We start from the raw sequence: 20881 nt of genomic DNA on the forward strand, positions 1-20881 counted from the left end.
TGCTGTTGGCTGATGAAATGGTGGTGGGACCATGGGTTGTCCGTACTGTTTGGAGATTGAGGAGTGACAGGTTGGGATGTTTCAGCAGTGGTGAGCTCCACCCGGTTATTGGAATAATGTCCAGCCCTAAAGGGGCGGAGCGGACCTCTCAGTTGTTGGGTGAGTGGCAGTGCTTGGCTGAGGAAAAACGACAGGGACAGGTTGAAAGTTTGAGTAGGCGGGCTGGTGACTTTGTTAGAACTGTCAGGCCCAATTACCTCGAAGTGACCGCTGCCAGTTCTGGGAAAGTGTGGGAAAATGCGTGTGGTTTGACTGGAAGTCAAATGCCGCAGCTGGGGGGCTTATTATATCTGTGGCAGGAGATTGGTGGGAAGTTTTTAGGGTATCCCTTTTTGCCTAGGGGGGCAGATAAATTGCTTGTGGTGCCAAGGGGATCTGTCAAGGAGATCAGTTGTTCCGTTGATTCGAGAGGTGTCGGGAAACTTAGAGGAGGCCCAGTGGGGGAACGGCTTGGGGTCTCTGGGGGAGCACGTTCCCAGCAATGTACCAACGAACTCCCGAAAGGAACAGACTCTATTCCTGAAGGCTTAGAGGGACCAAAGCGCACAGGTGTTGTTACGGATGGATGGAAGTCAAGTTAAAGCCATCCTCGGCACCGGGGCGCCAGTGAAGTTGCTGTACAGTTTGTTTCATAACCGTTATTGGAAGCATTTACCCTTGACAACATTGAGGACACTGGAGATTCGGGGTACCAGTGCTGGTGATTATCCAGACAACGGTTGTTGGTCAGTGAAAATGGAGTTCTTAGAGGCAAATGTGGAGGAGACTGAGGTTCATGAATCATTAATGCTGATGTGTCCGGACCCTGTTGAGACGGGCAGTGTTTCTGTTCTAGAGAGAACCAATATCCTGCTGGTGTGCTTGGGGGCCTGCCCAGAGGAGGCTGGTGAGCACTGTTTGGAGGAATTGTCGATGCACCCAGGGTTTCGAGCTGCTTGTGCGGACGTGTGTAGCAGCATTGGGCTGATACCGAATTCAAACAAGAGCCAGTGGTGGTAGGGCCTGGGGGAAGTATCTGAGGGTGAGACCCTCTTCGTGGACACTGCGAAATACCTCGGAGAGAGAGAGGTTGCGGCGACTGGCCCCTACAGCCGTGGAAGATGTAGGCAGCGTGTGTATGGATTATATTGCGTTGAAGAGGCGCACTGTCAGTGACCAGAATATGGCCCTGAGGGCCAGAGAGGCAATGGCCTGTCTGAGTGGTGTGAAGTGGTTTAAGGTGCAGGATCTGAGGAGTGGATTTTGCCAGATCCCGATGAGTGGGGCCAACAAGGAGAAGACGGCTGTTATAAATTCCCTAGGAGTCTTCGGGTCCGAAAAGATGCCACAGGGCATATCTGGAGCCCTTGCAACCTTCCTGCGGGGCAGGTGGAAGACTATAGGGGATGTGGAGGCGTTTGGAGTTTTGGTGTATGTGGATGATCTCTTGGTATTTGGATTTGCCTCAGGAGAATATGAAGTGAGGTCGTTGCAGAACTACAGAGTTAAAGTGTTTTCGGGACACGTGCCAGGGCTGGCGAAGGTCGCAACTCGTGAGAGACTGTCTCTACGGAATCAAGTTTGAAATGAAGACGGAGAGACTGGAGAAAGTGATCTGGAACCATTCGGAAGACTTACAAGTTGGAGAGAATGAAGAAAGTTGTCTGACTGAGGGTAATAGCAAACTGAGAACCCGGAGAGGGGAGTTTGCAGAGGTGAAGAAATTACAGACGAATCTCAGAAGAGAGAAGCGGAAGCTTGAAGGGAACCTGAAGATGACCATCGACAGTTCAAATGAAGTGTAAAACCTGAAAGTTGATCTGGAAGAAGTCATGAGGAAGAAAAAGCTGGAGAGAAGTGCAGTGAATACTGAACAGGAGGCTGAAGAGACTGCGGGAGCAGTGCAGGCCACGTGTTTCCGTTTGGAGAAGATCAAACAGCAGCTACCGATCACAGGAATGAGGAAGAATACAGATTCGATGGATGATGTGCTGGATGTGTGGTACATGCTGCCTTTTGCTGACTTTCCCTCGATTGAGGAAGAGACCTTTGGCCCTTCTCCCATTGAGTCAGGTGTAGCGGGGAGGGTTAGCTGTGTGCAGTGTGGGGCATGAGTGAGAGGTTGAGAGAGGAGTTGGTAGTGGGCCCAAGGTATCCCCAGTTGTGTCCGAGCCTGAAGGGTTTAGGTGAGGGGGTACGGAGGCCTCAGAAGGGTTAGGGAACTCCCAGATAGTTGGCCTAAGTAGCGCCTGAGGAACAGGGCGTGAGGGTTACTGTGTGGGGAAGAGATGTCACTGTTTGTGCTTGGGTTACGGTGCGTTGGCAGGAAAGGTGGCGAGTTATTTAGTAGTCATGAGGACATGACTTTTATTTGGTGGAGGAAGTGTGTAAAGGGGGTTTCTTTTTTTTCTTTGTTACTGTTGGGAAAGGGTTTCCTTTTGTTAACTAGCAGGAATGCTAATTTACTGATAACGAGAATGGTATTCCTTTGTAAACCAAATGGGGATTAATGTTCTTTCTTCTGAGTCTGTAAGCTTTTGTTGACGGGCTTTTGGGCAGATCGGCGCGAGGGGGTCGAGAGAGAGGACGCAATGCTCTAAGCTGGGCGAGGATTGGACCCCAAAGGGGGGTCCGAGGCCGGGAGATTCTCCGAGGGGCGGGGGGGATGAAGCTAGATGTGCTTGGTTGACCACTCGGAGGGTCCTGAGCTGTTTGGAGAGTCGAGGAGTTCGGAGGGTCCTGAGCTGCGAGTCCGAGGAGTTCGGAGGGGATCGAATGGTGGCCAGAAGACTTCAGTAATTGAGCTCCAACGGCTGTGCACGAAGTGGTTTGGACTTTGATAAGTTTGGCGCCTTTTCTTTAATTTTCTCTTCATATATACTGTATCGTTATTAATCACTTAGTTATAGTAACCTTTATAAATTGTACTCATTTAATCGCATATGGTGTACTGTCTGGTTTTGGGCGAGGCGGGGACATCACACAGCATCCACACCAGCTGATTACCCAGTTTGGCGGGGCCGAAGGCTGCTCCCCCTAGACAAGAACGAGCTGAGCGAGCCTGAGGAGACCCAGGGAGTTACATATGTATTGCTTACCAATTTTCATATCCAACTTCCATGCTGGGATAGTGTCACCATGCTTCAAAGGGCTACTGGCTGGCAGAGGAATAGTCACACAAATAGGCCCATTCACTTGGATTTCAGTTCCATCACTATTCAACAGATGAACGCTCACTCCTGTGACAGGGCTTAGCTCAAAACTGCTGCTGTTTCCTGTCATAAAGAAAAGAAAAAGGTCATTTTGGAGTAATGAAAAGATTAACCCTGTCATGTCTGTGGAAGAAAGAGATAATACGGCTATCAGACGTTCGCTATTTCTGCATAGACAAAGAAAACCACGATGGATTATGAAGTCATCCATATCTTGAGTACCAAGACAATATACGCTAGTTGTGGCTATCCGTTTTCCCTTTTAACTGAATATAAGCTACGATTAGGTGAAGGTAAATTTCACAGAACTCACAGCACAAGGACTGCACAATTACACAAATGGTAGACACATTTCTAGTAATTGATGAATTCATCACCAGCTTGTAAGTGACTCACAAAATCAAGTACATGGTTCCAAATTATTTGTGCAGCACTGGGAATGTGGAACTCCTTCCCATTCAAAAATGGACTTGAATAAACATTCCCAATTCATCTAATGATGGCTGCATCTACAAAGTGACTAGCGTTTCACAACCAAAAAATCAAACTCCCCATTGATGATGAATAGTTATTTATTGACAATGAAATAAACTGCTAAAAGCAACTGACAGATCTTTCTACCTGTAGCACAATTCCTGAATGGAAGGAAAATAGTACTGTACGACCAAGAGATAATAAGTAAAATTTGAAGAGAATTTACTCGTGAATTTAATAATACAATTTAGGCATTCAAAATATCATATTGCATGAAATTAAAAATGTTTGTTTAATTAATGGTCTATTGGTCCTGAAAATTACAGTATTATTTTAATACAACTTATTTTTTTTTTTTAAAAGGACAGCCTTCAATTTTATCCAATTAAGGATATAATAATAACTCAAGTAATTTTAATCGATAGCCATTCAAGCTTGAATGGCTAGGATCACAAGTTCCAGTTGGATGACAACTAGTAGATTTTTTTTATTACAGATCAGATAGTCTGAAATCTCAGGTATACAGTGAAAGTTAATATCTGAATAATACACAATTCCTGAAAATATTTATCCTTCAGCCAACATCTTTATAACATAGATTAGATGATCATTATTGTTTGTGGGATTTCACTATAAATCAATTATCTGTCCCAATTTCCAACAAATATTAAGGGTTGCTTACAGAGTAACTTCTTTGGCTTTAAGACATAATGTGGCTATAAAATGACAAGCAAGAAATAGAAGCCCTTGCTTTTTCAGTGTGATGTTAATTATTATATTAACAAATGGTGTCACGTAATATGAGTTAAAGTGGCCACTCATTATGTCCTGAGCAAAACAAAATCCCACAATAATATATAGTAATCGTGTGCAATTTTCTCTTCAATGTTATCAGGCAGACTACCTTAACACGAGATGTAAAACTATAGATGTAAAAGAAAATCATGAACAATTTCAGAAAGACCATTTAACCACAGGATGCATTTAAAGTTAAACACTGCAGATTATGGAAAAACTGAAACACAGAGTGCTGGAAAAACTCAGCGGTCAAAGAGCATCTATGAAGAGAGGAACACAGTGATCAAGATCAATCAAGAGGTAAACATTAGAGGTTCCAACAGCATAATGAACAATTCAAAACCCACAGGAAACTTAAACTATATCAGAACCAAAAGTGACCATGGATGTTTCAAATCATTGTACAAGTTTTAAAATGTTCATGGTAAAGCTGTTAGGAGTTCACTGGGTTCATTAAAAATATGGTTAGATCTGAAGAGAGAGAGCTATTGAATAATATGATGGAACACTAGAATAGATTTGTCTTTGTTGGATTTCATTTAACTGCTGATGGGACTAAATCCGTATCTTAAAAAGGTCATTAATTTCAGGATATGTCTGTGTTTTGAGAAATATTCTTTAAATTAATATAGAAATTCAGTAATGGCAATGGAATGACTCAGATATAGCATACATGTTAATATACACTGATGAAAATCTCTTACCCCGTAAGGGGATGATATAAAAGCAGGATCTAGTATTTAAGTGAACATTTAATTGGATCAATTAACATTTCACACTATTACAACATAGTAAAATAGTTACAGTGAAATTTAAAAGATACCAAGCAATGAAGTAATATAGCTTTATTAAAAACACAATTTTACTGGATTAAGATGTAGATTCAGTGGCATTGGGTTAACAGGGCCATCGATTCATCAGGGCAGCAGCTAATTTGTGACAACTCTTACAGAACAAAAACACAGAGAAATTAGCCGAGATTCCCTTTGTTTATTTGGAACATTATACCACTTAACTGGGATAGGAGACTGTTGCTGAACAGTTTCTAACTAGCATCAATCATGTGCATGTGTGGCCATTAGACACTACACTCACTTGGAGTGAACAGTTTTTAAATAGCATCAGTTGCATGTGTTTGTGTTCAAAAAACAATGACTTTTGTCACTGATAGTTGGCAAGAAATAACAGCCAAGACAATTTTGAATCGTTTAACTCACTGGTTTTAAGCATTTATGCTTGGAGATGCCAGAAACTGCTGGGAGTGAAAGTGAAATTATTTCATTTCTTCAACAAGTTAGAAATTACAAAGAATTTGAAGGCATTGACAATCATCTTGAATGTTACAATGAAAACTGAAGATTTGGAGGATCCAGTTGTTGAAACCATTGCATGAAGGCACTGAGTGTCTGTGCAGATTTAGTCTATTTACAGTCAAACAAACTCTGCAATGTACACTGGATTAATTCCTCCATCAATAATTATTAGGGGCCAATACAGTTTTATAGTACTGTAGCAGTATTAGTGGTGTTCTAATTTGTTCAGTATTTCATTTAAGTACATAATTTGTTACTCAGTTAAACAGTAGCTTGTTCTTTTTAACTATTTCCATGAAACTTTGTCTAATTGAGACAGTGGCTTAATTGGGTCAAGGCATATTGGTCCCAATTAACCAGAATCCACTGTATATAGTTATGTGAATGTGTATGTATATCTAATTCCTTCATTGTTACTTTTTTAATATTCAAAACTGGACAGAGAAGACACAAAAAAAATTAGTTGACCACATATTTCTAAAATTATCCAGTGACACCCATTCAGGATTAGATAGTAACAAGAATTAATATTTTTGGAAGCTGAAATTGACCAAAATCTAAACACAAGATATTCTGAAGATGCTGGAAATCCAAGCAACACACAAAAAATACAGGAGGAACTCAGGCAGCATCTAAAGAAATTAACAATTAGTTAACGTTTCGGGCTGAGACCCTTCTTCAGGACTGGAAGGGAAGGGGGAAGATGCCAGAATAAAAAAGTGGGGGAGAGGAAGGAGGATAGCTAGAAGATGATAGTTGAAGCCAGGTGGGTGGGAAAGGTAAAGGGCTGGAGATGACGGAATCTGACAGGAGAGGAGAGTGGACCATAGGAGAAAGTGTAGGAGCAGCACCAAGGGGAGGTGACAGACAGGTGAGGGGCCAGTGTGGGGAATAGTGTGGTCTCTTCGTGGCACAAGAGGCAGCCATGGACCTGCATGCTGGAGCATGACCAAAATCTGTTGTGTAGTCACATGTTGGTCCCATAATTTCTGGAAGTTTTGAGCAGAGAAACATCAATTTGTCTTTCTGTATGACATGAACTACTGGCCACAGAATGAAATGAGGTGGGACTGTTTTCATCCTCACAGACAACTTGAGGAAAATGTTCAAAACTTTTCTGGCTGTATAGAGTAACTCCTGCGGGCTATCCAGCAATGGACAAATTCAATGATTCTTCATCTGGAAATAAAAGGGTCCAGAATATTAGCTCTGCACATGTGTTGTCAACCTCCCGAGTATTTCAGCATTTTTATTTTTAATTCAGATTTCCAACATCCATAGTATTTTGCATTCTTAGAAGTTAAGAAGCTTCTTTTTCAAAGACAAATAACTGACTTCACAATAGGCAAATGAACCCATTCTAGATTTTCATAAGAAGTTCCAATTAAAAGACAAATTCTGCAGTAAAATTTACTCACTAATAAAGTTGAAGTTTATTTTCAAAAGATTTCCCTTGAAATAACATCAGAAAAATAAGACTTCTGATGGCAACTAACCAATGATAATGCAGAACTGCTTTCTGAAGAGTCTCTGCAAACACTTATTCACAGGCTCACATAGCTTTCCCAAAAAATGCAGCAAAAAAGAGCAACGAGGAATGTTTTCTTTTGATGGAAATGACCTGGAACTTGTTCGCTTGTTTCTGGTTGCAGGTTGCCGTAGTTAGAATGAAGCAGTGACCAAAGTAATCCAAGACTAGGCTGCAATCAAAAGAACGTGACTGCAACTGGTAAGAATGTGTGCTCTCTCCCAGACCGTAAGTCCTCCATAACAAGAGATTTGATATAACTGCACTAACTATCCTTGTAACCTAACTTATGATTTTACTAAAAAGAATATAGTAATATATCACACAGGACTATGAATACAGAAAACAGATTTTGTTCAACACTTAAAAGTCTAGATAAAAATCTCATCACTTTGTTTCTTTACAGTAAGGTTACTCATTATGTTGCCAATGTAAAGAAAGATAAAACTGCATAATCTATTTTGAGCTTTTTCAGAAGAAAAGTTAATTTGAGACAAAGTTCCGATGTTTAACCTAAATGGATGCAGGGTCTAATATCAAACTAAGCTACTTCACAACAGTTCAGAATCATGAGAGAGGAAACTCGCAGTTGTGTTGTCACAGGAATCCTGGATAAAGTCACAGCATCAAACAGTAAAATACAACATGCTTGGTAGTGGTTTCCTGATGACAGAGAGAACTTTAAGTAATATTAATAGGAACAAAGGTAATTCGGGTGGAATAGTAACCAAGGGGATGGAATTAATGATTCATTGGTTCGCCACAGCAGCTGAAAATCTGAAATTCAGTTATTTAAATTACTGAATTAAATAAACATATATCACACCAGCTATCTGTTTCAATAATCCTTTAAGGAAGGAGTGTGTCTAATCTGCCCCTTCCCCAAACACATTGTGGTTAGCTTGACTCTAAACCATCCTCTGAAATGGCCTGCAAACCATTCAGTTGCATCAAATCATTACATTGAAGACAAGAATTAAACCAAGTGTACCATCTAAGACTGAACTCACAACAGGATACATCAGCAACAAAAACGATCGCACTCCAGGCCAATTAGACAACATGACACAGACTCAAATCCTTTAAGTAATATCTCAGACTGTTCTATTACCATCTTTCTGCCTCACTAGCAGAACTGACCCACAAGAGGCGACATCAAGGAGCTAGGGCTTTCCTCTTCGGAGAGAAGGAGTACAAGAGGAGACATGACAGGGGTGTACAAGATATTAAGAAGAATAGACAGAGTGGACAGCCAGCGCCTCTTCCTCAGGGCACCACTGCTCAGTACAAGAGGACATGACTTTAAGGTAAGGGGTGGGAAGTTTAAGGGGGATATCAGATGAAGGTTTTTTACTCAGAGCGGTTAGTGTGTGGAATGCACTGCCTGAGTCAGTGGGGGAGGCAGAAAAACTAGTGAAATTTAAGAGACTACTAGACAGGTATATGGAGGAATTTAAGGTGGGGGGTTATATGGGAGGCAGAGTTTAAGGGTAGGCACAACATTGTGGGCCGAAGGGCCTGTACATTGCTGTACTATTCTACACTCTATCAAAGTGAAATATAGTAAGGAAGAAACGATCCATCAGAATCCAATGGAAACATGGAATTTCACAGTGTCAGATTCAGGTTTAAAATCACTGACATCCAATATGTCATGAAATTTGTTCTGCGGCAGCAGTATGTTGCAATACATAATAATTAAACAAAATCTATAAATTACAATAATAAACATATACAAAAAAATTAAGTATCGCAAAAAGAGAGCAAAACAATAGTGAGGTAGTGTTCCTGAAACATTGAGTGTGTGTCTTCAGACTCTTGTACCTCCCACTTGATGGTAACAATGGAAAGAGGGCAAGTTCTGGGTGATGGGGGTCCTTAATGATACATGCTACTTTCTTGAGACATTGCTTTTTGAAGGTATCCTCAATGGAACTGGCAGAGTGTACTTCAGCAGCTTTTTCTGATCCTGTGCAGTGGCACCCACTCACCCCTATCCCTTCCCCGATAACAGATGGTATTTCAACTGGTTAGAATATTCTCCATGGTACACCTGTAGAAATTTGCAATAGTCTTTGGTGACATACGAAGTCTCTTCAAACCCCTAATGAAATACAGCCACAGTCACACCTTCCATGTAATTGCATCAATATGTTAGACCCAGGAAAGATCTTCAGAGATGTTGGAAATCCAGGAACTTTAAACTGCTCATGCCTTCAATGAGGACTGGTGTGCATTTCCTCGATTTCCCCTTCCATACGTCCACAATAAATTCCTCACTGATGTTGAGTACAAGGTTGATAGTGTAATACTAGTCAACCATCTGATCTATCTCACTGCTATTTGCCTCCTGATCATCATCTGAAATTCTGCCAAAAATAGTTGTGTTATCAGCCAATTTATAGATTGCATTTGAGCTGTGCCTAGCCACACACAGTCACAGGTGCAGAGAGAATAGAGCACCTCACATCCTTGAAGTGGGCTAGTGTTGAGAGAGGAGGAGGTATTATTTATGATCTACATAGACTGTGGTCTTGTTATGAAGAAGTCAAGGATCCAATTGTAGAGGAAGGTACAGAGGTAACCTGTAGTTGCAGAGGATGTAACATGGCAACCTGTCTCAATGACCATAATCCAGCTGCACTTACATCCACAGTGATGAAGTGTTTTGAGAGGCTGGTGGTGAACTATATCAACTGCTGGCTGCGAAGCCACTTGGATCTGCTTCATTTTACCTAATGGCACAACAGGTCCACGGCAGATGCCACTGCATTGACCCTTCACTCAATCCTGGAACACCTGGACAGCAAAGATGCATACATCACGATGTTCTTTATTGATTACAGCCCACCATTCAATACTATCATCCCCTCAAAACTAATCAATAAGCTTCAAGATGTTAACCTTAGTACCTTCTTGTGCAATTGGATCCTCTACTTCTTCACTTGCATACCCCAGTCAGTTCGGATTAGCAATAACATCTCCTGTACAATCTCCATCACTTTCCACTTATGACTGTGTGGCTCAGCACAGCTTTGACACCACATTTAAGTTTTCTGATGACACCACAGTCATAGGCCAAATCAAAGGTGGTGACAAATCAGTATAGACAATAGACAATAGGTGCAGAAGTAGACCATTCGGCCCTTCGAGCCCGCACCGCCATTCTGAGATCATGGCTGATCAATTCCTATCAATACCCGGTTCCTGCCTTGTCCCCATATCCCTTGATTCCCCTATCCATAAGATACCTATCTAGCTCCTTCTTGAAAGCATCCAGAGAATTGGCCTCCACTACCTTCTGAGGCAGTGCATTCCAGACACCCACAACTCTCTGGGAGAAGAAGTTTTTCCTTAACTCTGTCCTAAATGACCAACCCCTTATTCTCAAACCATGCCCTCTGGTACTGGACTCTCCCAGCAACTGGAACATATTTCCTGCCTCCATCTTGTCCAATCCCTTAATAATATATGCTTCAATCAGATCCCCTCTCAATCTCCTTAATTCCAGTGTGTACAAGCCCAGTCTCTCTAACCTCTCTGCGTAAGACAGTCCAGACATCCCAGGAATTACCACCCAGTTGGTGGTAAGGATAGGGGTGGGGGGAATAGAAGGTATACAATCAGTACCAGAAAGGCAACAGAAATAGGAGGACCTGAAGGGAGCATGCATGAGCTTAAGGAATCCAGAGTTAAGGATTACCACACATATAGAATGAAGTGTTGCTCTAGTTTGCTCTAGTATACAAGAGGAAAATTGGAAATCTGGCTGATTGATGTCACAACACCAACCTCTTACTCAATGTCAGCAAGACCAAGAAGCTGATTATTGACTAAGGAGGAGGAAACCAGAGGTCCATGAGCCAGTCCTCATCTGGGGCTCAGAAGTGGAGATGATCAGCAACTTTAAATTCCTTGGTGTTATCATTTTGGAGGGCCAGTCTTGAGCCTAATATGTAAGGTGCAATTATGAAGAAAGCACGGTAACACCTCTACTTTCTTAGTTATTTGTGAGGATACAGCATTCAGCATTCAGCATTGTGAGGATTCTAAAACCTTGACTAACTTCTATAGATGTGACAGGGAGTTTATATAGACTGGCTGCATCACAACCTAGTATGGAAACACAAATGCCCTTCAATGGAAAATCCTAGATAAAGTAGTTGAGCACATCTATATGGAGTATTGGAGGAAAGTAGCATCCATCATCAGGGACATTCACTACCCAGATCATGCTTTCTTCTCACTGCTGCCATCAGGTAGAAGGTCCAGGAGCCTCAGAACTTGCACCACCAGGCACAGGAACAGCTTCTACCCCACAACCATCAGGCTTCTGAACAAGAAGGGATTCAGATTCACTGTCCCATCTCTGAACTGTTCCCACAACCTATGGACTGTTTCAAAAACTCTTCATCTCATGTTCGCAATATAATGTACATTGTGTTATTATTATTATTTTCTTTTTTTGTATTTCCACAGCTTGTTGATTTTTGCAGATTGGTTGTCCATCCTACTGGTGCAGCCTTTCATTAATTTTAATATGGTTATAGGATATATTGAGTACACCCTCAAGAAAATGAATCACAGGATTATATACAGAGACTTTGATAATAAATTTAATTTGAACTTTGAGAGGCCCAGGTTTTGGAAGTTGTTGATTAGAACTGAGAGCATGATTGTGTTGAACACTTATCTGTAATCAATAAACAGTCACCTTAAGCAGATTTTGCTGTTGTCCAGGTGATCAGACACGGACAAAGAATGTGCCATATATTAAAAAAAGCTGCAGATGTTGAAAATATGAAATAAAAGCATATTTTACTCAAGATAGGCAACATTCTTGGAAATAAAAATAGATTTAGTTTGTCAAGTTAAATGCCCTTTATTAGAATGCAGAAAGAGAGAAATCCATTACTTTTAATTCACAGACACAGTGGGAGGAAGAATGGGAGGAGGGAGGATATCAGTGATAGGGCCGTGCCAAGGCTGTCATGCAGTTAATATGTAGAAGTGCTCTATAACGGACAATAACTGTACTGGAAGTAGTCAAGAGAGGGGACACAAACAAAGAAATGTAAGAAGTTGTGAAGTTCAGGTTTGTAGGAGACATATAGCAGGTTAGGCTATGCCAGTGGTGAGAGAAAAACATCCAAATTCAGACAGGTGATTTACTGCAGAAATAGAGAGCGAAGGTACAGTTAGAAAAAATAAGTTACCTAGAGCATAGAATTTGACATAAATCCCAGAAGGCTGTAAGAAGCTGTTCTTCAAGTTTGCTTCAAACCTCATTAGAACAGAGCGGCTAGGTCAGAGTGGAAGTGGGAAAGAAAATTATAGTGGCAGGCGGCGGGAGGCTCAGAGCCACTCCTACAGCCGAGCATAGATGATCCACAAAAGATACTGAAAAAAATGAATTCACATTTGGGTTCTCCAGTGCAGAGACCAGCACATTCTGAATGCAGTACACTAGATCACTGGCTCACCTTAAATTATCTTGGATGGTGAGAAGAAATGAAAGGATACAATGTCATATCTCCTGCATAATGGCGCTGACACAAGAGTGGGGCAGGAAGTTGATGAGAGCAGTTCATTTGAAATGCTGTATGCAGAGCGGGGAGAAAGATGGGTCTGATGGTGGCATCTTGTTGGAAACTGCAAAGTAAAATCTATTGGATATGGAAGCTGGTGGGATGCAAGGTGGAAAAGGACTGAGAACAGAAGATTGAGAAATGGATGAGCTGTGCTCATGGATCTACCAACTGTGGTAGATGGGAAGTCACAATTCAGGAAGTATGACATCTTAGAGGCACCTGTATGGAAAGCCTGAACATCAATGCATATACGATGCAGACAGGAAGTGGTGAGAGGTTGTGATAGCTGTGCAAGTCTGTAGGCTGATAATGGACGTTTGTCACTAGCCTCTCCTGGAAAATGGAGATGGAGTGATCCAGAAACAGAAGGGAAAAGTCAGACAGGGAATGTGCGAACATGAGAGAAAAGGCGAGTTTTCTCTTCTGAGTACAGAAAGCAGCACTAATGCACCGAGAAAGAGAAATGAGAAAGGAGTTAGATTAGGACTGTAAAGCAGATTGTTCCTTTAAGCATATAATATGATCGGTGAAGCTAAGGCCATTGTTGAGATGCCTGAGGCTACATGTTTGTTCTGGAGAATGTAAATAAAGCTTAAAGAGAAGTTGTTCAACAGCAAAGAGGAGGAAGCTACAAAAATATTCCCACCCCAACAGTGGCAAAGCCAGGTGCAGGAGTGCTAAGGATAAGGCTGAAGCATTTACAGCTAAGAGAAATACCTAGACAATATAACTTGTTTTCTTTCTGAGACTCTGTTGTCATAGAAACAGTCTTCAGTCCTTTTAATCTTTCTCATCTGATGTCAAGAAACACTTGAACACACGAGAAACAGCAATGACAATGGGATAAGGCAACATCTTAGCTGAGTACTAAGTAAGTCTCTAACCACGTACAAATAAACTGGAGGAACTCAGCAGGTCGGGCAGCATGTCAAAACGAGCAGTCAACGTTTTGGGCCGAGACCCTTCGTCAGGACTGAAGGGGGGGGAAGGGGCCCCATAAAGAAGGTGGGGGGGGGGAGGGTGAAATGTGTCAGGTGTGTCAGAGGAAAGATCAAGGGGTGGGGGAGGGGATAGGCAGGAGAGCTGAAGAAGGAATGTAAGGGGAAAGCACTATGGGTAGTAGAAGGCAGAATCATGAGAGAGATGATAGGCAGCTAGAAGCAGAGACAGAGTGAAAGTGGGATGGGGGAAGGGAGAGGGAGGGAATTACCGGAAGTTGGAGAATTCGATGTTCATACCAAGGGGCTGGAGACTACCCAGATGGTATATGAGGTGTTGCTCCTCCAATCTGAGTTTGGCCTCATTATGGCAGTAGAGGAGGCCATGTATGGACATATCCAAATGAGAATGTGAAGCAGAGTTGAAGTGAGTGGCAACCGGGAGATCCTTTTTGCTGTGGCAGACGGAGCAGAAGTGCTCGACGAAGCGGTCCCCCAATCTGCGTCGGGTCTCGCCGATGTACAGGAGGCCGACCGGGAGCACCGGATGCAATAGATTACCCCAAAAGACTCACAAGTGAAGTGTTGCCTCACCTGGAAGTACTGTTTGGGGCCCTGAATGGTGGTAAAAGAGGAGGTGTAGGGACAGGTGTAGCACTTACGCTTGCAGGGATAAGTACCAGGTGGGAGATCTGTGGGAAGGGACACGTGGACCAGGCAGTCGTGGAGGGAACGATCCCTGCAAAAAGCAGAGGGGTAGAGAGGGAAAGATGTCCTTAGTGGTGGGGTCCTGTTGAAGGTGGCAGATACTAAGTCCCTAACCAAGCTGTTCCAGTACAATCCAAACACTGGTATCTACCCAACAATGTAGAAAATTGTCCAGATACTCCTTCTGCACATACTTCAGGGCAAATTTAACATCGATAATTAGCAGCAAGTCAGACTATTTCTCAAGGAGGACTACAGCTGTTCAAGGTTGCAGCTCAATGCCAGCTTCAAAGGTCATTATAGATTAGCAATAAATGCTGACATTTCCAGCAATACCCTCATCTTATCAATGAATTTAAGGAGATATCTTACCTGTTTGATTTACATCAATTCCTTGTAAATGTGGGAAACCGCCTACTTCCCAAGGAGTGACGGCTACTGTGAGAAAAGCAATCAGGTCCCGGTAGGTTAAGTTCTTTGGCAAGTTGAGAGACCTTCTCTGGAACTGAATCTTAGGTTGAATTAGGGTGCCTGTGGAGTAAGAACAACAGGGATTTTTTTTTGTAAGCCATCATTATGACAGAATTAAACTTTGTTAAATATAATGAACCATGAAAACGATTTACATCAATTAACAGCACAGTTTAGGATAATCATTACATTAGCATGTAGCATCACATCAGTTAGATCTAAAAAGCAAGTTCAATCTACTGGAAAATAACCAGCACAGATCCAACGTGTTGATGTTTGGCTACATTTTATTTTTGTGGTTAAGTTTTTCCCTTGGACCTGAAGTACCTAGTGTTTAATTTTTTTTAAAACTCTGTTGCCCATTCATTTGTTGTTTTCTTTACTCGAAAAGGGTGTTGAAGCAATGCAGTAACACTGTGGCTTTTTCTCACCTATGCCCTCAACCTCACCAACTTCTCACTTTACTGACCAGGAATCTTGAGCCACGTCGTTTGGCCCTGACAGTTTGCAGACCACTGTAGTAGAGGACCCTGATCAGGTAACATCAAAGACATGGGCATCCAGAAAGTGAGTCACGTGGCCGTGGCCTTGTGGAACTGGATACCAAGGGTACCAGTTGATAAAACGGCACAGATGGACAATATCCATCACTGGTGTGACAGTTCTATTGGGAGTAAACAGTCAGTTCTGCACATTCATCCATTTCAAGGCATGCTGTACTATGGAAAAGCTAAACCACTCATTCACACCTCACCCTGTAGTACCTTAACACAAAGTGCACTGCAGATGCTGTGGTCAAATCAAGACGTACAAAAAGGCTGGATGAACTCAGCAGGATGACTGTTTCTTTCAACGGATGCTGCCCGACCTGCTGAGTTCATTCACCCTGTACCTTCACTGTTATCCACCACAAGCTGCAGTCGTTTCCAGCTTCTACATTTACCCCTTTGGCCCATAACGTTGTGCTGAACTAATTAGGCAAATGATGCCTAATTAAACCAATCCCTTCTGCCTGCATGTTATCTGTATCCCTCCATTCTCTGCATATTCCTGTGCCTCTATAAGAACATGCTAAAATGCCACCATCTTATTTGCCACCACCACCCACGACAGCACATTCTAGGTACCCACTACTTTCTGTGCAAAGTACAACTTACCCGCACATCTCCTTAGAACTCACCCCCACTCACCTTAATGCATGGCTTTTAGTTTTTGATGTTTTGACTCTGTGAAAGATACTAGCTGTCTATCTGCGCATCTCATAACCTTATAAACTTCTATCAGGTGTCTCCGCTACTGCAGAAAGAACAAAGTTTGTCCAACCTCTCCTTGAGCGCATGCCCTCTAATCCTGGCAGTGTCCTGGTAAACCTCTTCTGCACCCTCTCCAAAGCCTCATGTCCTTCCCATAGCAGGGTAACCAGAACTGAAAGCAACACTCCAGATGCTTCCTGACCAGTTTTATAAAGCTACAACACAACCTCCTGACTCTTCACCAATGCCTTGACTTACAGTGACAAGCTGGCCATACGCCTTCTTTACCACCTATCAACGTGTGCCTTTACTTTCAGGGACTTGGACTGAAAGATCCCTCTGTACATGAGGGCTGTTAAGTGTCCTACTGTTAGCTGTGTACTGTCCCTTTACACTTGACCTTCCAAAGTGCAGCACATCACATTTGGCTACATCCAATTCCAATCATCATTCCTTATCTGCAACTGATCTTTATCTCAACTATGCCCTTTGGCAATCTTTTCAGTCTTCCACACCATCAATAGCACCACCAATCATTGCATTACTAACTCACCCATCTATGTTTTATTGCAAGTAAATACAACAAATAGCAGAGGTCTTATTATGAATTTCTGTGGATCAACAGCAGGAACTGAACTTTAGCCAAAATAAGACCCCTCAATATCTACCCCGTCTTCTTTGAGCAAGCCAATTCAGCCAAGTCACCATGGATCCTATGGTGATCCTATGGATAAACCTTCCATGAGAGAGCCTATCAAATGTCTTACTAAAGCCCATGTGGACAACATTCACTGCTCTACTTCATCACCTGCTGAAAAAAAATATTAAATCAACTTAGTAAGACATGACCTGCTCTACACAAAGCCATGCTGACTGTCCCATGGATTTCCAAATACTCATATAGCCTATCTACTTCATCTTTACTACACCCAACAGATGAGCTCCCACAGGCCTCTTGATGTGAGAATTCCATTAACTCACTACCCTCTGGGTGAAGAGATTTCATCTAATCTCAATGGTGAATCCCTACTTTATTACTGCAGATTCTAGACACTCCAGCTGAGAGAAGCATTACCTCTGAACCAATCCTATCAAACCTTCCAAAAATTATACATTTTTCCAACTGGATAATATAGAAACATAAGAAATAGAAAGTCACAGTCATTTGGCCTGCATTCCTTTTTCATCATCCAATAAGATCAAGAGTAATCTTTTCTATCAGCATCTCTTTCCCATATTGATCCTACAGTCCTTGTTCATCTCTTATTACTCTTTTGAGATATTTTTGTTTGTTTGTTTGGTGAGATACAGTGTGGAGTAGGTCCTTCTGGCTTTTCGAGCCAATGCCACCCACCAATCTAATCCTAGCCTAATCACAGGACAATTTACAATGTAGCCTACCACCCGGTACGTCCTTGGACTGTGGGGGGAAGCCAGAGCACCCAGAGGAAATCCACGTGGTCATGGGGAGAACGTCTGTGTCAGAATTAAGCAGATTCAGTCTGTTTAATTTCTCCTCACAGTTGGGGTTTAAATGGGATGTTTTACATTAAATGCACGAATGATTTTCTAAAGTAAATTTCACTAACTGCTTATTACCACTCAAAACTGAAAACAACATTTTTCCATTCTAATTCTTTTTCAACTTGTTAACCCCTTTCATAATAAGTAATGTCTAAACAAATGGCCATTGACATTTCTAACTGTAAATTAGGTTGTGATGTCTTAACATAGAAATCAGTAAATATTCCTCTGCTGAAGAGGAAACAAAACCTCAGCTTCTCTGGCTGTTACAAAAGCCAAAGCAAATCCAACAGTAAAGTACAGACAAAATTTATTAATTAAAGACTTGGGTCTTGACTAAATCTTGGCATAATGGTTATATATCAACAAAACAGCCCGATACATAAAGAGCACCATTGGTTTCACATTTTTATGTGTGAGTCAGACACTGTTCCCTGGCAAGTCAGATTCCTCAATTGTGCTGTGAACTTCAATTGTTCTGCAACCCAGCAATAAAGTCTGTCAATAGAATTATTAAGAATGTTCGCTTATCTAATTGCAGCATCCATGCAAAAGTTTATCAGGAGAAGTAACTTGGCCCTCACACTTTCTTTACTTGTTCAAAGAGCTAAGAGAACAATCAGCAAATTCCCTTTCCTTCTGAGGACAGTTTCATGTTTACTTCTGTCCACCACCAGATAGTCTCCATCAACCACTGAAGTCCTGCATCAGGCAACTTCACTGAGGCTGAAAATTTAGTAGGGATGTGTTGCACAAGATCACCCAAAGATGGAATTTTGTAAATTCACTCATCCAAGCTACAGGATGGTGTGCAACACCTCCTGTGAAAATGGAAAAGAATTATTCTCTTGCCTTCTACAACGTGACTAATTAACACCCACTATTTTATGTATTTATGTATTGAATCTCCAAACCATGCAAACAAATTCTTGCTATTCACCTCTCCTGTCTCATCCATTTGTGATAAATGTCCTAATATTTATGTCTACAATGAATACTTGGCTAAATTATGTAATTTTAAACTGTTTTTAACTGACATGTGGCTGTTGTGTTTTACTATTTATTGTTATGTTTATTATTTAGTGTTGCGTTTATTATTATGTTATGATTGCACTGCTCCTGGGAAACGCTGTCTCATTCTGCCCTGCAGAGCTGATGTACGGTTAGAATGACAATAAAGTTTTTTTATCTTGAAACAACAGGACACCAGAAGCATTATTATTTGGCTTTAAAATTACAGGAAAATATTTACATCTTTACAAGAATAATGTACTGCATTTTTAGGCTATTCTGGAAAAAAATAAGGTATTATTTTTAAATTGTATATTTATTTTAAACCCCCACAATGAAAAACTTAAAATAATAAAATCTCCAATAATTTCAAGTTATCTGCTCTGTCAGGTCTAAGCCAATAAATCTCAGGCAGACATCTCAAAATATGAGGTTCAGTACACACCTTGAAATCCAGAGACAATCTGTACAATATCATCGTATACCATCAGGGTTGCTGACCGCTCCGGATGCAGAAGGAGACTCACAGATGAAAACACTGTTAAAGAAATTATATATGTGTATTTACATACATCATTGAGGTTCGGTACAGGCAGAAAAGTACCAGTGATGAAGAACATATTTTGCAAAAGCTGCATCAATACGTACAGTCATCAGCTCTGGACACGTATTTTATACAGGATGGTCACTGGGTATTCAAAATAGTGTGTTAGCAAGAATTGATTCACACTTGCAAGATTAGAACTGAAGGGCATGACAGCATAATGGTAACTCATAACTGTATGAAGAACCATATCATGACTTCTATTATAGACAATCTCATCAGACTGTGAATTAATGGTTTCCATTCAATTAATTTGTAAAGAAACAAGATACAAGGTCACTGTTCAGTGCATTCCCTCAGCTCTTTTTTTTATCTATTGGATCCATATAATACAAATGCAAAAACATCTTATAATATTGACTTCCAATTTGCTTCTTGCAAATAACAACTAAAGACTTGAGAATTACATGTTAAACTGAAATTATAAATTTAAATTTGGTTCTTAATATTTAGTGTATATTTAGTGTATATAAGTATGAAGACCAATGAAAACTACTCCTCATTTCTCCCAATTTCAAGGCCATTCTTTGCACTCCTTATAATCTAAACCACTTTCAGTCTTTATCCATTAACTATTAATATTTAAATTGGATCCCTTATTATGCATATCATCATAAGAATAATAAAAAAAAGAATTTAAACTATTGGACAACATTAGTGAGATGAGATTGACATAACATAAATGTTTTATCTGAATGACACCTGGCCTACTGTGCCACATATCATTGTTGGCACTTCCGATTTCTTAAATAGTCAAATTTAAGAAATTGTCTATGGTTAGCCAATAAAATGCACTGTACATAATTCTAGATGCAAATCCAGTATGTCTAACAGATAGCTTTCTGAGGTATCACTTAAAGCAGCTCAGACTATAAACAATGGTTGTAATTTTTGAGGGCAGCAGGAATCATCCGAAATGACATTTTTAGATTTATCTGTGCATGTGTTGGTGAAGTCAGAACATAATGTGGCAGCTTGTCTTTGTGCATTTTTGGTAATTTTCCAGTGCAGTTGACAGTCAACTACACTGAAAAGACAGAATGGGAGTTCCATATACAGTGCCTTGAAAAAGTATTCAGCCCTCAACCCTCTCTTTACATAAAAGAGTATTACAATCAAGGACTTTTATCAATTTAAACGAGAATTTTTATTTGTGGATCACATGCTCCACTTTCACAGCAAAATGTAAAAATTCAAAAACTGAAATGTAGTAGGCATTTCAAAAGTATTCATCCCCTTTGCTCAGTACTTAGTTGAAACACTCCTCATAGCCAGTACAGTCAGAAGACTTTTTGGATCAGTCTCTATTTGCTTTACACAATGTGATGAAGCAAGATTTACTCATTTGTCCTTGCAAAATTGTTCAAGTTATGTAAGATTAGTTGGGGAGTGGCAGTGGACAGCAATCTTGAGGCCC

The 20881-nt window shown here is 41.0% G+C and overlaps 1 protein-coding gene across 3 annotated transcripts in view; it reads right to left on the reverse strand.

Moving 5' to 3' along the window:
* fam171a1 (family with sequence similarity 171 member A1) overlaps positions 1–20881 on the reverse strand; it is a 170105-nt gene that overhangs the window by 33467 nt on the left and 115757 nt on the right. For all 3 annotated transcript variants that reach the window (XM_059972235.1, XM_059972237.1, XM_059972236.1), the window contains exons 3-5: positions 19306–19398; positions 14974–15132; positions 3138–3314 (exon numbers count right to left, since the gene is read on the reverse strand). In XM_059972235.1, the coding sequence (XP_059828218.1) occupies positions 3138–3314; positions 14974–15132; positions 19306–19398 (429 nt within the window). The remainder of the gene's footprint in view (positions 1–3137; positions 3315–14973; positions 15133–19305; positions 19399–20881) is intronic.

The sequence above is a fragment of the Hypanus sabinus genome, chromosome 6 (assembly GCF_030144855.1).
Source record: "Hypanus sabinus isolate sHypSab1 chromosome 6, sHypSab1.hap1, whole genome shotgun sequence".
NCBI lineage: Eukaryota > Metazoa > Chordata > Chondrichthyes > Myliobatiformes > Dasyatidae > Hypanus > Hypanus sabinus.